The sequence below is a fragment of the Ambystoma mexicanum genome, chromosome 12 (genome assembly GCF_040938575.1).
Source record: "Ambystoma mexicanum isolate Mex_15411 chromosome 12, UKY_AmexF1_1, whole genome shotgun sequence".
Lineage (NCBI taxonomy): Eukaryota > Metazoa > Chordata > Amphibia > Caudata > Ambystomatidae > Ambystoma > Ambystoma mexicanum.
In genome coordinates this window covers 742485419-742504462 of record NC_090936.1, presented here as the reverse complement: position 1 = coordinate 742504462, position 19044 = coordinate 742485419, and the positions used below count along the sequence as shown (strand labels likewise).

Sequence of the window (19044 nt, the reverse complement as noted above, 5' to 3'; positions counted from 1 at the left end):
TCCAGTGGTCACTGCGGAGTATTGCATTTTGTTTTTCGTAGTCGAAAAGGGGACGTCGACAAGACGTGTCTGTAACACTATCCCTATAGTGACGTGCGTTGTACCCACAATCCCTCACGCGTCGAGGTCCCTCAGATTGTTTTTTTCCGCCCAGCTACTGGTTGCCTTTATGCGGAGCTCCTCGAGAGACATTGCCAAATAGTTTCTTCGACCTTTGGTCGTTTGTTATTAATATCAATAACGTAGATCCCTCCCTCGACGCAGAGCCGTTTCTCCGCCGAGCAAGATCTTCGACGGAAGGACAAGCGGAGGAGATCCTTCGGCGCTGCCGAACACGTGGCTTGGCCTCGCCGGCCATACACAGTAGGGAGAGTGGGGTTTTGTGGTCTTTCTTTCTTTTCTTTAAGAATGCCTTTCTCTTTCCCCTCCCTCTCTTTCGAGGTCGTAGTCACACTTATTACCCTCAGCTATGGAGAGGACGCCATTTAGGTTTTGCCCGCTTTGCAAGGGTAAATATACCTGGAAGGATAAGCACAAACGGTGCAACCGTTGCTTACCCCTCGATCACCAGGAGGACAGCTGTGTGGCCTGTAAATTACTAAAGCCCAAAACTCTAAAAGACCGCAGGGTCAAAAGGTGGGTGGCCTACACCATGTCTAGGCCTGACTCCTCGCCCGCTGCCGCCGAGTGTGACGAGGACAGTGACTACACGGCCCCCGTAACGGAGACTGTAGACCTCTCAAAGGAGCGTTCACGCTCCTCATCGTCCGTCCCCGGCCCCGACAAGCCCGGCTCATGCCCAGCTTATGGGGATGAACACCCCGGCGACAAGGACGCACACAAAAAAACACCAAAGCACATACCCCCAGGCACACACTCGTCGAAGACGAAGGTAGCCATAGCGCCAACGGGGACGCCGGGCCCATCGATGTCTTCCGCCGACCGTAAGGGTCGTCAGCCCTTCCCGCCACCGCTCCCGCGACAGGCGACTGGGCACTCTAAAAATAAGGGCGCTAACACCAAAATTTCCGGCGACGCGCATCGCAAGAGCGCTCACGTTGCCAACAAGGACTCGACGGGCAAGGACTCGACGGGCAAGGACTCGACGGGCAAGGACTCGACGGGCAAGGACTCGACGGGCAAGGACTCGACGTTTCATAGCGCGACGGCGACCAATCCCTCGGAAGAGAGTATGATCGCCGAAAGCCTCGCGCGCATAGCATCTAAGGACGGCCAAAGACAGACGGCGAGTGCAACGCCGAAAACCGCGCACAGGGCCAAAGATACGCCGAAGGCGCCGGAAAACAGATCAGGCCTGTTCCTGACGCCGACAGAAGGCCCTAGCCAGCAAGAAGGATACTCAGAAGGCAAAGGCTCTCTTTCTTCGACGTTATGGGGCAGAACCAGACTATTACAGGAGGAAGAAACCCCCTTTTCTTTCCCAGACCCTCCTGGCCGACCTCAGTGGACCTTTGAAAGGTTCCAGACCTGTATGGACAAACTAGATAGGTTCATGTCCATCCCAGAAGACAGGGCACCCAAGAGACCAAGGGAGGCACCCCTGGAGAGTCCAAGGGCTAAATACCAGAAGTTTTATAACCCCATACAGGAGGACATAGACTCTTACAATCCCACCGAGGAAGACACCTTCTTCCAAGAGGAAGATGAGTTCACCTATGTTGAGGACCAACAAGAAGAGGAAGGTTTTCACGAGGAAACTAACCTATGTGAGGAAGGATTCCAGGAAGACACAGGCGAGGGCGACCCAAATCCCTGGCAGTCACAGGCAGTAGCAGTATAGTCATCAGGTCTACTGAAACTACACCAGTCAGGAACCCTTCGCCTGTCGATGATCAACCCACCTTCAATGCACTGCTGAAGAAGGCAGCAGCACATTTCGAGATCGAAACTGGGGAGGTCACCCCAGACACTGATTTTGTGGAGAGGATTATCAAAGAAAAAACCCCCACTAGCCAGGTTATACCCATCCTCGCCTCAGTTAAGAGACGTATTACACCTTCTCTTTCCACTCCGGCATTGGTGTGAGGGGTCAATCCAAGGATTGAGAAACTGTTCTCTCCCTCTCAATCAGACCCATTATATATTAAGGGTCACTCAATCCCGGACTCCCTGGTTGTGACCAACACCAGGAAAAGGGCAGGAGTCCCACTATCTACTAGCGAGGCACCCACAGACAAAGAGGGGAAGAAGCTGTATGCCCTAGCCAAGAGAATCACCACCTCTGCAGCATTCTCTACCAGAATCGCCAATAATAATACCCTATTGGCAAGCTACGCCGATGCTCAATGGGCTAAGCTCAGACAGGACATCAAAGAAGCTCCAGAACCCCTAAGGACTCGTTTACTAACTACAGTTAACGAGGGCTCTCTGGTCAATCAAAGCATCATCAAGAATACCCTCGATGCAGCAGAGACGGCTGGCCGCACTTTGGTACAAGGAATTTTACTGAAGCGTCACGTCTGGCTTCGCAATTCCGGATTTAAGGCGGAAACACAAGCGTCCCTTATTAATAAACCCATAGAGGAGTCCAACCTCTTTGGGAGAGCAGTGGATGACGTGCTGGAGAACGCGAAGAAAGAATTTGATACAGTAAAGACCTTAGACCAAATTTCAAAACCCCCTAACAGGCGGGGATTTGGTAATAAGCGCTTTTTTCGTGGACAACGCCAGCAACAAAACCAACAACAGTACCCTGCCAGCAACTACCAAAGTAATAGCGGCCAGTACAATCAGAGGGGTCAACGTCGTGGCAAGGGAAGAGGCCGGGGTTCCACCCCCAGAGGCTCCCAAGCCAACAACACCACCAAGTGACGCGAAGATTTGCGTCCCCTCCCATGCAATGCCGGTCGGGGCCGGTTAACATCCTTTCTTCCAGCATGGGAGGGTATAACATCGGACCGCTGGGTACTTTCCACCGTAGCCCGCGGCTGCTGTATAGAGTTCAACAGTTCCCCAACATACAGACCCCCGAGGGGACGCCGCATGACACCAGAACACCTCGCCATCCTTCTCCAAGAAGTGGACCAACTACTGGAAAAAGGAGCCATAGAGGTCGTGCCTCTATCTCAGGTAATGGAAGGTATTTATTCAGTGTACTTCCTTGTACCCAAAAAGGATCTAACCATGCGCCCTGATTAGATCTGCGCCCAGCAAACAAGTTTGTCAAACCCCAAAAGTTTCGTATGGTGACCTTACAGGAAGTGATCCCACTGCTATCACAGGGAAATTACATGACAACACTGGACATGAAAGATGCATACTTTCATATTTTAATGTTGCCAGCGCACAGAAAATACCTCAGGTTCATGATAGAGGGCAAACACTACCAGTTCAGAGTGCTACCCTTCGGCATAGCATCTGCACCAAGGGTATTCACGAAAGTACTGGCAGTGGTAGCGGCCCACCTGCGCAGGTTATCCATCCCAGTATACCCTTACCTCGACGACTGGCTCATAACAGGGGATTCTTACGAGACATGCTTCTCAAACACCCAAAAGACTGTAGACCTTTTGTTCCAACTGGGCTTCTCCATCAACGAGAAGAAGTCCAGCTTAGACCCCAGCCAAGTCAAACAATTCCTAGGGGCTCTAATTCGAACAAAGGACGGCCTCGTCTTCCCCTCCAACGAGAGGGTCCAAAACATGCTGTTTCAGATCCCCCAATATGTGGCAGGTCGAGAGGTGACGGTGCGCAAAGCGATGCGATTGCTAGGAATGATGGTGTTGTGTATTTATTTGGTACCTCACGCGCGCCTGCGCATGCGCCCAATGCAAGAGTGGCTCAACAGCCAGTGGTGTCAGGCCAGCGGACAATGGGACGATCTAGTGGTGGTCTTGCAAGCCTTGGTTCTCTCGCTACGGTGGTGGACAAAGGAAAACCTGATAATAGGGAAACCCTTTGCCACACCCGCGGTGGAGGCCACTCTAACCACGGACGCATCCCTCACAGGATGGGGGGCTCACCTATCCCATCAGGCTGCTCACGGAGTGTGGACTCCGAACGTAGCACATAAACCTACTGGAGCTACTGGCGGTGTTCAAAGCACTAAAAAGCCTTCCAGAAACACCTACAAGGGAAGACAGTGATGGTCCTTACAGACAGCACCACAGCCATGTACTACATCAACAAGCAGGGGGGCACCCACTCTCCAGGACTGTCCAAGCTGTCCCAGAATATATGGAAGTGGGCTCTCAAACACAACATGTTCCTACTGTCACAACACGTACCAGGGGAACTCAATCTGCTAGCAGACAAACTCAGCAGAGACTTCCCCCTGCCCGAAGAGTACGAATGGCGATTGCACGAAGACATCGTCTTAGATGTCTTTACGCAATGGGGATTCCCGGAAATAGACCTGTTCGCAACTCTGGAGAACTCACAATGCCAAAGTTACGCCTCCAGGTACCCCCAGAACCAGTCCAAGAGGAACGGTCTGTCGATTCAATGGTCAGGGAAATTTGTTTACGCCTTTCCCACGACTCCCCTGCTCAACAAAGTGGTGCACAAGATGCACCAGGAGCAGGTTACCATGGTACTAGTGGCCCCAATGAGGGCCCGGCAGCCATGGTTCGCTCACTTGATGGAGATGTCCCTACCTCCCCCAGTGAAACTTCCCTGCCCGTACAACATGCTGTCACAGGACAAGGGCAGGACACTGCATCCATGCCCTCAGACCATGAACTTAGCAGCTGGGCTCCTGAGATCAGAGAATTTGGACCTCTACAACTCCCGCAGAGATGTATGGACACCCTCAGGGAAGCCAGAAAACCTAAAACTCGCCACTGCTATTCTAGCAAGTGTAAAAGATTTGTCATCTGTTGTAGAGGTAAGAGCATCAACCCGGTTGACTGCTCTCCCACTAACATTGTTCTGTACTTGACCCATTTACTGGATTCAGGTCTAGTGTTCAATTCCATTAAAGTCCAACTAGCGGCACTTTCTGCATACACCACTTCCCAACTTAAAGTGTTGTGGTGGAAGATACAAGTTATCAAGGCCTTCATGGAGGGGGTAAAGAGAATACACCCTCCGATAGCTAACCCAGCTCCTGGATGGGACTTAAATGTGGTACTTTCTAGACTCATGGGCCCTCCTTTTGAACCCATGCACAAGGCAACTCTTAAAGACCTCACTCTTAAGACTGCTTTCCTAATAGCTATCACCTCCATTAGGAGAGTAAGTGAACTACAGGCTCTTTCTCTTCTAGACCCCTTCGTAACAGTTCACAAGGATAAGGTGGTTCTACACATACACCCAAGGTTTGCACCAAAATTCATCTCGAAATTCCATGTAAACCAGTCAATAGAACTACCAACGTTCTTTCAAAACCCTTCCAGCTTGACAGAAAAAAGTCTGCATACACTAGATGTACGCAGAGCTGTCATGTTCTACATGGAAAGAACCAGACCACTGAGAAAGACTAATTAGTTCTTTGTCTCGGTGGCAGCAGGAAGAGAAGGAGATGCAGTTTCAAAGTCCACTATATCTAGATGGATTGTTCAATGCATCACTCTCTGTTACACTCTTGCTAAGAGAGAACTACCCTTCAAGCCAAGAGCACATTCCACTCGAGGCACTGGGGCTTCCATAGCGTTCATTGTAAATGTTCCCCTTGAGTCCATCTGCAAAGCGGCTACCTGGAGTTCTGTGCACACCTTTAAAAAACACTACTGTCTAGATGCACACTCTAGATCTGACTCCCAGGTGGGACAGGCAGTATTAAGACATCTTTTCTCTACTGTTCCTTCTCATAACCCACCGCCAACTCCGGGTACTGCTCGCTAGTCTATGCACAGCATGTGATTCTAAGCAGATTAACAAACATCAGAAGACAATGCATTACTTACCGTAAAAGCATTTCTGATGGTTGTATCTGCTTAGATTCACATGCGCCCACCCTTCCTCCCCGCTCAGATAGAAGCAACATAGACACCTTTCTACATCTCTCTCTCTCCTGTACTCACTCACGTATAGAAGGCTCCCTCAGGGCAGAAAAAATACAAACAGAGGGACCTCGACGCGTGAGGGATTGTGGGTACAAAGCACGTCACTATAGGGATAGTGTTACAGACACGCCTTGTCGACGTCCCCTTTTCGACTACGAAAAACAAAATGCAATACTCCGCAGTGACCACTGGATGTCGGACCTATGCACAGCATGTGAATCTAAGCAGATACAACCATCAGAAATGCTTTTACGGTAAGTAATGCATTGTCATATTTCAATTTGGGGGAGACCACAATAGCCTTCTGTGAAAACAGAACACAGTTTGCCAATGCAGTTTCTTAAGCTTCTGGTATTGGTTGACGAATTCCGATAGGTATTCTCTTCCTTGAGTACATTTAATATAAGATTTCGTCCCAAAAAATGTTTTAACATCTTTAAAGGGCTTTCTTCACTAATGTACGTTTTTAACCACACACTTGGGGATAATGACCTGCACTGAGCCCGAATTAAAAAATTATATATTTTTAACTTTACTTTTGTGCTATTATTTTCCAACCTGAAATGAATTGTGTTTTTGATGACTCACACGTAGAGAGCTGAAGAGATGCAGAAAAGCCAGTTACTATATTTCATGGGTAATTATTGTGTTAACCTCATATTTGGGGCTTATGGTAGGCTAGAAAAAGTGGACCCCATTAAAGGAATGTGGATCATAGTCCTTCAGCCTCGCTCTCAACTCTCCACTTTCCTGGCAGTATTCAAATAATCACTCACAGTCCTCGGGATTGTGAGAGGTCCATCTTTCTTGAATGCTTGTTCTCTTGTCAGGATGCATTGCATCTGCTTCTCGTCCTCACCACTCAAGTGTCACACCAGATGCCAGAGAACATAAAATGCCTATCAAGTCTATTCTAGATCCAGGAGTTGTTAGACTTGACCACTTAGTTGGGCTGACGGAGACGTTAATGCTTAACCATCTGCTCCAGCTCCAAAGCCTCTCAAGGACTCTGCCTCTGGGCATACCCTCTCTCCTACACCACTTCCTTCATCCTCTGCCTTGCCTATCTCTTTTAATACTTTCTCAGTCGTAGTTTCTTCCCTCACTTCCTTTCACGATTCAGTCCTCATCTTGTCTCGTTCATACTCGTCCACTTTCTTTGTTGCTCCTCTTTTCTCCTCTATATTACTCTACTTGTCTAAGGTTACTTTGTATCTCTATGATCACCTCTTTCTCTATCCCCGCCAGATATTGTAATCTCCTTGTCCCTCCTTTTCTCAGAGGAACTGTTTGTCACCACCTCTCCCACTCTCAATGTATCCATTATTACCACCTCTTGTACTCGCTGTTGATTTCCTTTATTCCAAGGCACCTCCTCTTCACTTCTGTTGGTCTCACCTCTGTAGCCTCAATTACTCTCTACACACCACATCTCTCTGCTTTCCTCCTCCCACCTATTGCTTTTCTGCTCACTGTTCTAGTACCCCCTCGCCTGACTTCCACACCACACCAACTGGCCCCTTTTATAGTTGTTCAGATTGGCTCTTTCCTTCAGTAATTCCATTACTGGCTTTAGCTTTAGTACCAGGGAAAATGTGCCCCCAAAATTGTTGGCTTGCATTGGAACTGCTGTTTTGCCAGCTGTATCAGAATCCCAGCAGCATGCTATGGGGGTACACGGCTGGAGACTGTAATCAGGCTGGCTGCATTCTTGGTGTTGTTCCAGTGTCATTTGCAGTGAGCAAAGTCTAGAGGAGCCATATGCTTTGATGCTTGAATGGTGAGGGGAGCAGTGTCCCCAGCCCTGGACTCTGGCTGTGCAGATCTCCATCTTGTAAGCCTTCATGCAATGCAGTGCTGTGAGCACAGTGCAGAAAACAAGTCTTTAATCTTCACAGGTTTGCATTTGTAAAAAAACATGGTGTTACACTGTGATGGCTCCAGAAAGTCAACAATTCTCTCGGCAAACATTGATACTGTCTATTTCTTCTGCATGTTCAATATTAACTGCCAGTCTGATGGATTGAGGGGCTTAGATGTTTACCCAGCGAGTCCTGTCTTTTGGTGCATCCACTACGGTTAAGACCAAAGGTCGGGGGTCACACTCCTTGCCGTAAAGGGGTCCTTTAAGTACAGTTTAGACTTCAGGAGTAAGAGTTAGGACTAGCCTGCCTTAAGATTTCCCCATGGCACCTGGTTTCAGAACAGATGTCTATGTCTAAATCGGATTATAGCAGTTTTCCTTGGATTTCTTAAGCCTATATCATGGCATTTTGTCACATTGCAGAGCCTGGAGCACCTGCCTGTAGCTACCATGATTAACTTCTCTTTTTCTACCACAGCACACCAACAATCTTAAGGTATCATACATGTAACCGACTGTTCAAATTCCTTGGATAGTTTAATAAATAACATTTCTGCAAGTTGTAGTTTTCAGTCTTTCCAAACATACTTCTAAAACAGCACAGGGCATTCTAGCTCAGCAACCTTTTACATAGTCTTAGTTTGATCAGACTCGGTATAGGCTGGTTTAATCAGTAACATTAGAAATGGGGCTGTCAAGGGAGGCACCCAATTTGTGTTAGCCAAAAAGAATTTCTTTTGTGGTTGTCAACACAACCTGAAATCTCAATTGATTGTTTTTTGTTGTTGTTTTTTTAAATAGTAAAGGCTGAGGCTCACCAACTCCTGGGATCTTCCCATCTGACTGGCATACATGTTTAATATGTACATATGTAAAGACTGACATATGCTTTTCTCCTATTCATCATTTCTGCATTTTCTTATGTTTCGTCCTGGTCATTCGTACAATCTTGTTTGCGCCATTAGTGGAATTGCCACACTTTTGCTGATCATTCAATGATTTGTGTGGTCTACAGATCCGAAGCACATTGTGTCACCACTTCATGTAGGTCAAACAGCAAAGCCCAGCACTCAGAAGTTGGAGCAAGAACAACAAAATAATCCTTCAAATAAAAATTTAGCATGTAGAGTGGTTGAGAACGATTCAAAAATCAATATTATCAGGTCTTTGGTACAGAATATGAAAATTCATCATCATTTTGCTCCACCATGCATTTTAGTGGGCTTGGTATTTTAACATTGACTTCTAAGCTTGTTAACACTTTGCATGAATAAAAAACCTTTGGTCTTGGTTGCATAACAAAAACAAGTCGGCCTAGACTTAACAATGCCACATTTGTAGATGTCTGCTAGCTTATGGATGTCCCAGTCTGACCCTTAATTTTTCCTTTTTTTGTTACAGAATGATCTTAATATGACCATGTCGCTAATTTGTTAAGGTCCCATGTAAAGATCTGCCTGAGTTTCTTCAGAACAGTCATCATTTGCATAAAATACAAATTAATTAGAATATCATGCCAGTATTCTATTTTAATTTGCTGTCAGTACATTCTGTAAACCATCAAAGCCCTTTTTTTGAACAACATTGTTGTCAGAGATGGCCTATCAGGGGGTGCTATACCATACTGACCAGGAAAATGTAGTCTGCCCGATAGATGGGGTCATCTTCCATCTAGATTTAATCTACCTTTCACATAAAATGTGCGTGGTCTGAAAACTTCAGTTTTCTGCACCATGTACTTTAGAGCTTCATGTCCATACACTATCATGTGGCCATGTTCAAAATGAAGCTTTTCTCATCAGGTAATTCCGGAATTATTTGTAGGAAAAGTAAATACCAAAAACATATTTTCTAAAATGGTTCATGCTGTGCTTTTCCACTGCGCCAAGTATCACTTTTGCGTGAATGACAAGACAGCTTTTGGTTGAATAATGAATTTGGTGTTAATTATTCATGTTCAAATACTAAGTTGTGTGAAAAAACATTGAGCACTCTATTTATGTATAGGTTCAAACAACATCAACAAGAAGCAATGTCGGTTCAAGTGCTCCCACCGGGTTGAGCAAAGATGAAGACGGAGGCCGATTTCATAGTACAAAAAAAGGGAATTTCCACGAAATCTTCAATCTGTCAGAAGCTGAGCGACCTTTGCCAGGTATTCAAGTTAGTAGTTGTATCAACAGTAACAATATATGAAAAAAGTAGCAGGCGCCCCTCTCTAGAAAGAACATAGCATGATAAACTGTTCGGTGGTTTTTACCCACTTTGAGAGTCCACAGCCAATAACAATATATATGGTTAGTACACATGTCAAACAGCACAAACACTGTATTAAAAAAAACTATGGCATATTGTTCCACTTTGCAGTTCTTGAAATTTTTCAAATTGTAACTTCATTTGTAATTTTGGGGAAAGCACATGTGATGGTTGTCACAATTGTGTATTTATTAGAAGGCCAGTGTCTGTTGCTATGTCGTCTGTGCTTTTATAAAATATGTGTATGTTAGATAGTTTAAGAGCATGTGATGGAGTAAATAACACACCAATTAAGTTATTTTTCAGCATTTTTATTGAATTATCTGTTAATTGCCACACAAATGATTGTACTTATAAGAGGTTTTCATTTTTGCAAACAATTCAAAATTGGTGAAAGACTTACAGGCCTGAGTCCGCACGCGCATGTTCTCCACCTTCGACACTTCTTCAGCACAAAGATTAAATACATAATCTTACATCATCCTACTAATATAACTAGTCTTTGTGGTGAATCTAGTGATGTTATTGCTCCCTCTCTGTGGGAAAATCTCTTTCCATATGGCCTGGGAAGGGCAACCGCTACCTGATCCTGAATCTGGGGGTGGCTGCCTCAGGGAGAACCATATTGGGGAGACATCCCTCATGAGCGGAAAGAGACTCACTGGAAGGAAAATGGTATTACCTTTCCCACTCTGGTATAAGACCAATCCCTTGAATTCTCAAACCTGTATGGCATATTGTGATATAGATCCAGACCGTCCACTTTGCACTGACAGTAGGACTTTCCTATACTTTTGCAAAACAACTGAGATGAGGAAAAGAACAAGAGCAATGCTGAGCACTAAAGCTGCAGAACTAGTAACACGCTCTAGTGGTTGTAGATATCCGATAGGTGCTAGGACATTTAAAACCCCGGCTCTGTGAGGAAGATGAACCAATACACCTGACATGGTCAGGAAGCGAGAAAAAAAGCCAGCTGTAGCTGGGGGCAGGAGAGCTCCAACCAGCACCGTCACGAGAAGCTAAGAGGACGAAGGTAAGCCGCACGGAGACCTGCAGCAGGAGATGAGGCCAAGGCATAGCGGCTACCGGAGAGCGGACGGGACGCCAACAGAAGGAGGCGGTGCCCTGCTGGAGAAACCGAAGGATGCAGAGAATGCAGAAGCCGCCACAAGAGACTGGTGAGCCCTGAGAGGGGAATTGGGATACTGGGGTGCTTTGCAGCATATACTGTATGCCGAGGCGAGACAGTGTTAATCACAGGGTGAACCTGAGCAAGGGAGCTGGCACGCTGAGTGCATTATGAAGTGAAACAAACAAAAGGGGGTCGAAGTGGCTGGATGATTCATGTGGTGGAAGCCCTGGCAGTAGAGTATACCAGGCAACCTATTGTGAGTCTGTTACCCGGACCCAATTATAGAGTGAACATTGTGAAAGTCCTGGCAGGAGAGTATACCAGACAATGTGATTGTGAGTCTGGCACCCGCATCCAACAGCGAATAAACTGTTAGTCAAGAATAGGAAAGAACACCTCTTGGGTGTGAAATCCAGGGGAAGGGAACCATACCCCTGCCACTGGAGAGTGGAATACATCAGCAAAGCCAAGGAGAGCAAGAGAACTTCTTGACTGTGTGAAAACCAGGGGAAGGGAGCCATACCCATGGAATGAAAACTGCAGATTTTAAAAAATAGATCTGTGGTTGTTGTGAGGTGTCAGAAATGTGAGACAAGCATACGGAGTGTTCTCACAAGTAGCCATTTTATTAAACGATAAGGGTGAAACAATAGCCTATCTTTATCTAACCTTACAAGAGTTTCCCGACCTATCAAACTAAGGCTAAAGGAAACATACCTAATGTCCAAAGATCTCTGTCCCTCACACTCGTACATAAAACAAAATCATGCAGGGATTATCTGGCTGTTCCAACTTCATAGAATAACATTTAAATTCAAACAATGAAATTATAAATATAATTCCTTGTAACCAGGGTTGAACCCTCTTCCCCTGAATCAAGTAAGGATGTTTCAAACCAAAGTTCAAAATCACAAAAGTTCTTTCAATAGCCAAGTTCTGCTTGAAATATAACACAAACTTATGTTCATTCCATATATCCTTTGCTTGGCGACCTAATTGTCTTATTTTCAAGTAACACTTCCCACTTCAACTGCTGTTTGATGAACGAAAATACTTTTTTTTCATGTATTAAGTCTGTATGCAATGTATTTATTCTCTTCTTAGAAGACCAATCCTCTTTCATTAAATCACATTTCTTCTTGATAAGCAACACAGTTTTGTTATGATGATTCCACAATAGTTCATTAGTAAGCCTCAATGGATATACCACTGTCTTTTCATCACAACCTCCTTCCACATTGTAGTACTTCAATGTATCTTCTTCCTGGTCCACTATCCTGCCAGGACTAACCACAAAATGTCTCTTTCCTAGTATACTCACCTGCCAGGATAAAAACTCCTCCTCCTCCTCCTCCTACTACTACTAGTAGTACTTTGTGGTGAGGATTGCTTCAAACTTTCCACACTTACATCCTCTTTGGGGAAAGTTAAATCAACGACGTCTTCATGCCTGATTCTTTTGACTTTCAACAACCACAAGAGGGTTATAACTTCTTCTACAAGGATACAGTACAAATTGACAATATCTCTCACACTGATTTGTTTGCTTGTATAAGTGATCTTTCTTTCTGTAAACCACATCCACTTTGGTTGAATATTGTTTCCTGTCGGCTTATACAATGGGGCTTAAAATATTCTTTAACTCGATCTTTCTTAAGGTAATAATTGTGCCCAAATTGCTTTAAATCATTAGTTTAGTATTCAAAAGCTTTCTTTTGAGCCAGTGGTCTGTTTTGGAGCACCTCTCAGTTCCCTAACAAAGGCCAACTCACTGGTCTTTCTGTACGTCTGCGCTGGACCCACTGCTCCTGTTTCTTCTTTCGTCGGGTCGGGTCTGCACATGCATCTAACCGCTCTGGTAACATTCCCGGCATTCCCCGGTGCCTCCTGTACCTGGTGCTTTCCTTGCTCCGCTCGCACTCTGATGAATGCCACAAACCTGAGCAGCACGCAGGACCATGCCTTGCGACCTCTGCTACTTATCCGACATGGTGTCCCGCTTCCAAAAGAGCGGTGGCGCTGTCTCCTTCTTTCTCATGCTTCTGCTGCGTCCAATGCTGCTTTCTAATGGCCCGCTCCTGAGAGGCCTCTAAATGTTTAAAGGCGACACTCAGGTGTGGGTCATTACAACCACTAGACTGCACACTACAGTTCTGTAACTCTGAACTCCTCTTCTCCGTCTCAGCACTCAAAGCATTATGGGACTTGAAGTCCATAATGTTCATATTCCTTTAATTCTCAAAATCTCCAACTTTACAATATGCCATTAATACGGTAGGATCATTAGGGAAATTATTCAGTGTATATTCCCAGTCTTCCTGACCTGAACCTCCCCTCATGTGATCCTCCCACATAATACCACCCCTAGGGTCAGGATCAGGTAGCAGCTGCCTTTCCGTGGCCACATAAGGAGTCCAGGCCAGGGTTTCTGGGATGATCATCTCTGATTCATCACATTGTGAACTGTAAAGAGCCTGAGAAACTCATGGGAAGGGGACCCCCACCTGAGGACTGTGGAACTTTGATTATTTGTTTATTTTTGCACCTTTCTGAACTTTGTGTTGGAACTTTGGATAACGCTACAGATGGCCAGTTGACAGGACTATATCCCTTTGCACCTTATTTTCAGTTTAGCATGTAAGGTTCAGGTTATTATTTTGGACACAGGGTGGAGAACTCTTCACTTTTGAACATTCTACACTGACATCCTAGTTTCGTTGAGCATGGGAAACCCCTTGTAGTGATAGGGCGAGATAGGTCTTTCTCCAACCCCCTTTTTTCTTTAATAAAAGTCTATAGCGACCGTCACAATGCCCTTGTGTCCGAGTCTTATCCCGATTCCTTCCATCTTCCTCTTTCACATACATGTGCACATATTTGGAGAAATTAAATCCAAATGCTTCTATATATTGTGATATCTGCCGATAGTGCGACTCCAAGAGGAAATGCTACACTTCACAGAATTAAAATAATGAATAAACGACTATGTAGGAGAGATACTATGACCGAAAATTAATGTGGAGCATAACTATACAGAAATATATTCTTACTATAAAAAAATCATTGTCATTTATCAGAGGAGGATTATCACTTAATTGAATGGGCTTACACCAAACAGAATAAAGAGATATTTTGAAGATTTGCACATGAATTTTAAAGAGGCAAACTAGTTATGTCATTATTTGTAGGATGTAACACTAGTTTGTGTTTTGCATAATTTAATATTTTTATACCCGATGAAGCACTGGAGGCATGATTCTTTTTTTCATTTTGACCAATTATGGATTGTCTATAAAACTGATCACTTGTTCTTAGAATGAGGAAATATTTTCTGTTTACATTAACATAGCCACACAGACTAAATATCAATAGACACTTTTCTTCTAATTTGAGCAAAATTGACACGTGGCGTCAGGCCTCCAGATAAGGCGGGTGCCAGGCCTTTTTACGCATGAAAATCTTGCAAATACGACAGCTTTATTATTTTCCTGGGTACATTTACACACAGGTTTAAAGCTGACGGCAGTGCAAAGATCAGGTCACTTTATAGAAACTATGAGGCTTCTTTTGATTTTCATCTACATGGATGTAATTGCAAGCCACCTCTGAAACAGAATGTATTTCTCTGAAGCCTTTCAAAAAAAGAAACTGCACACTGTCCATTCAGCTTTAGAAGCACTGTGGATAATTTCCTAGAATTTTAGGATTGTATAATTAATAAGATGGAAAACTAAGTTGCAATTGAGAATTAATATTTTGTGACAAATTATGCTTTTTTTCCCAGTGAAAGCAAACCAGTATTGCACAATTGTATTTTTCAGCGTTCTGGTGCTGTGTGCATAATCATGCAGAGGCGGATCATTTTTACACTGATAATTTCATTTACATTCTAATTATAAGTGTGTAAAATGATGACTATGCACAGTCTAGATTACATCCCATCAACCTTGAAGTCAATGGGGTACATTACTATAAATGGTCAGTGGCAGCAGAGTCTTTGCTCAAAGGTGAGTGATTGTCATTACACCAATCACAGGTGTTCTAGCCTCTCAAATCTTCAAGACTACAATTAAAAACATCCAAAACCTGACTCTCCAGGAAGTGCAAGCGCTGTTCAAAAACAAACAAATGAAAGTTACATTTGTAATTGAAATAGAAACTCAGCTAAACCTGTCCCTTTGATAATCCAGATAGGTATTTAACTTCATGTAGTGCTTCATAAATGGTTCGTCCAACATCTAGATACTGTAATTATTATACCTCAGTCGATGCTCAGTTAACCAAGCTCTGAAGGATGTTAGCCAATAAGATAGATAAGCCGGTTGAGCACTCATTGCTGCAAACTGTGCGTGATCTGTAGGTTGCAGACTCGAATCCCGGCAAGTCCAACTCAGACTTTCATCCTTTCGAGGTCGATAAAGGAGTACCGACTTTGGTTTGGTGATAATTGTGATAAATATGTTCTATGTACAGCGCTTGGTCAAAAGCACTATATAAAGAACCATTTGACCATTAGATCAGATGGAGAATTTAGCATGGAGTCATTGCCTCTCTAGACTGTTGTATCATAACATTGGCATAACCTTAGGTAGTAAAAGCTCCAGAAAACTAATTAAACATCAAATGACAATTGTGCTATCGAACCTCAAAACCGACAATACAATTCATGTTTGCTTTACTATGTAATTGGCTAGGTTTATGTGATTTCAACATTTAAATATATACAGGAGAGATCAAATGGCCAGACCTTAGAGAAATAATGAAAGGTATATTCTGTCACAATGCAGAAAGCCGCCGTACAGTAATTATTTCCATACAGTTTGTGCATGCGTCGGCTGGATGTTGCATACATTTTACTGTCTTGCAAAGGAGAAAAGTCATTTTTACTCTCTTAAAATCACATTTACTCTCAATGTTTAAAAGTGTCATGGATCTATGAGGTTTTCGGTTTTAAAATTTAAAAAGAAATGTGTTTATGTGCCACAATACACGTTTGACAAAAAAATCCTTTAACCACTTTTTGTACCACAAAATGCAGAAAACAACTGTGTGGAACTGTGTGTTGGTACTTTGGATAATGCTACAGATTGCCAGTTAACGGGACTAAATCCCTTTGAACCTTATTTTGAATTTAGCATGTAAGGAACAGGTTGCCCCTGTGTTGAGGATCCGCCTGAAGCCCAAATCCAAGTGCTACTCTTGGTATGATGCCGACCTCGCCACCCTTAAATGCAAAATTAGGGTGGTGGAGAAGTAGTGGGCCACATCAAACTCACCCCCTGACAAACTGGCCTGCCGCCTGCTCCTAAGGCAGTACAGACTCTCTGTCCTCTCTAAGAAGAGAGCCTACATCCACACCTGCATATCTATGGCATCTAACAACTCAGCCGAACTTTTCAAAATCTGCAAGGAGCTGGCCAATCCGGCTGCAGTCTCTTCCTCTCCTGTTCCCTCCCAGGCCCTATGCACGGCCTGACCTCTCATTTCACTACTAAACCTCAGTACATCCTGTCCACCCTCTCTTCCTCTACCTCCTATTCCTTTACCACTTCTGACCCATCTGAGGCCGTCTCTCTTCCCCCTTTCACCTCCTTTTCGCTGTTCACCCTTGACTGTTTCTATACACGTCTGATCTATGAAAGTCTTGTCAAAGCAGGTTTTCCTGTGCTCATCCAGAACAATCAAGGACCACATAGACACCCTTGCTCCAGCTTTGGCCGATTTTTGCAATCACTCCTTTGCCACTGGAAAGTTCCGCTTTGCCCCTCTCTTGTGCACCCCCTTCTAAAGAAGCCCTCTGCCAATCCTTCCTCTCTGTCTAACTATCGCCCGATCTCAATCACTCCTTTCCTGAGCAAACTCTTGTAAAAGCTGGCCATCTCCCAGCTAAATCTACGTACTAAATCTGTTGGTTACCTCCATGACCACAAGTCTGGCTTTGTCATGATGCCTACCTCCAAGGAGCCAGGCCGGGCCCAGCAACCCCAGAGGCAGACATCATTTTCCCCAGGGAAGTCTCAGCGGGCCCAAGTCGGGGCCCTTTGGACTCAGTCCTGGCGCCTTAGGCGCCAGGCTCATAGCGGACCCCAGTCCTGGCGCCCTAGGCGCCAGGCTCATAGAAGAGGATATGTGTTTAAGTGCTTGGGTGCACACTTACCTGATGCAGACCTTGCTGCTTCATCCAGGCCCTCTTGAGGCCTGAATGGGACTACTTTACCTGTAGGACTACTTCACCACCCGGGTGTGGTCGGGGAAGGATACATATGATTGGTGGAAGGATACATACCAGGAACTTCTTCCAAGGCTATTTAAACCCCACCCGAACAGCCACACGTGCTTCGCGTTGTTCTGCACCTAGCAGCTGGACGCTCACTGTGTCAGCTCCTGCATCCTGACTTCAGCCACGCCTGCCAGCACCCTGGAACACCTGCAAGGGGAGAAAGGAAGAGAATAGGAGAAGAAAAGCCCTTACCTGCTAAATCTGCATCCCAGAGTCATTTCTCCAACGGCCCTGAAAAGGAAGACATCATTTTAAAGGCATTTTGTTTCGATCGCTGCAGCGCTGCATTTTACTCACCTTTGCAAGGCGCTTCCATCTGCAGCAGCGATCTTCCGGAATCAGCTACGCCCCGGCGCCTAGAGGAAAAAAGACAAGAACAAAGGTGAGAGGGAGAAAAGGAATAAGGAAAGCTCAGTTTCCTTTTAAGTCTTACCTGTTGGATTATTCCCACTGCATTTCGGGTCCTGCCACTTCCTGGCATCTCCGGACCCCGGCCCCTATGGGGAAAAAAGACAAAGACATTGAATGAGCGAATGCAAAGACATTACCTGAGCGCTCATCCAGAACTGTTTCACTTCGGGTCGGCGCCATATCTCCGGCACTCCGAACCCCGGCCCCTAAGGGGAAAAAGACATAAGCATTAGCGCTTGCTGCAATTAGACAACGAACATTATTATTAAGCTTGAACTTTTGAACAGAACTTTTACAGCGCCTTACCTGAACAGTCAAGCTTACCTGCACTCCCATCAATCCTCAATCCAGTGAAGTAACTGGGTTTCAACGCGCCCCTGCATCAGAAGCAGGATGGAGAGCTCATCCTTCCAAACCCTAAGGTGAGGCTTCACGGGGAATCGTGGAGGAGGTATCGTGGAGGGTTGGAAGGGAGTGGGAGGCTTGAGCATTGTTCCACAGTTGGTAATACTCCCTTTTCACGCACAGGAGGGTATCCAACGAGCCAGGGATGCCAGAATAGAGGGGCCTTTCCTGTCCATCTTCAGAGTTCTGCGCCTTCGACGCCGCGCCTCCGTGGGAACCAGGTGAGCGTTACAGGCTTCAGCGCTGCCAGAAGCACGGAAACTGCTCTCCTGAACACCTGTGAAGACTTGCTCCCCAATCTTGATTCTAATCTACCTTCTGTCCTCACTCTTCTCAATCGATTCTGTGCTTTTGACACAGTCAACCATGCCATCCTGCTCAATCGTCTCCCTGACAACCTTGGTATTTCTCACAGACCGACCCTCTCAGGTCCAATTGGGGTCTTTCCTCTCTTCTATCCCTCTCTCTACTTGTGGTGTCCCCCAGGGGTCTAACCTCTCTCCCTGGCTCTTCAACCACTACCTGGCACCTCTTGCCCACTGCATCGCTACTTTCTGCTCCACGTTTCAATGTTATGCGGATGACACTCGCTCTCTTTCAGACTCCCCTAAGCCACCTCCGCTTCTTCTCTCATACCAGACTGTCTGGACGCAATTCATGAATGGTGTGCCACCAATGATCTCTGCCATAATGCCAGTAAGACTGAGATCCTCCTCATTAGGACACC

At 45.3% G+C, this 19044-nt stretch overlaps 1 protein-coding gene across 3 annotated transcripts in view; it reads left to right on the top strand.

Annotated features, from left to right (window-relative positions):
* GRAMD4 (GRAM domain containing 4) overlaps nt 1–19044 on the top strand; it is a 2133975-nt gene that overhangs the window by 1685365 nt on the left and 429566 nt on the right. For all 3 annotated transcript variants that reach the window (XM_069629242.1, XM_069629243.1, XM_069629244.1), the window contains one exon: nt 9838–9985. In XM_069629242.1, coding sequence (XP_069485343.1) covers nt 9838–9985 — 148 coding nt within the window. The remainder of the gene's footprint in view (nt 1–9837; nt 9986–19044) is intronic.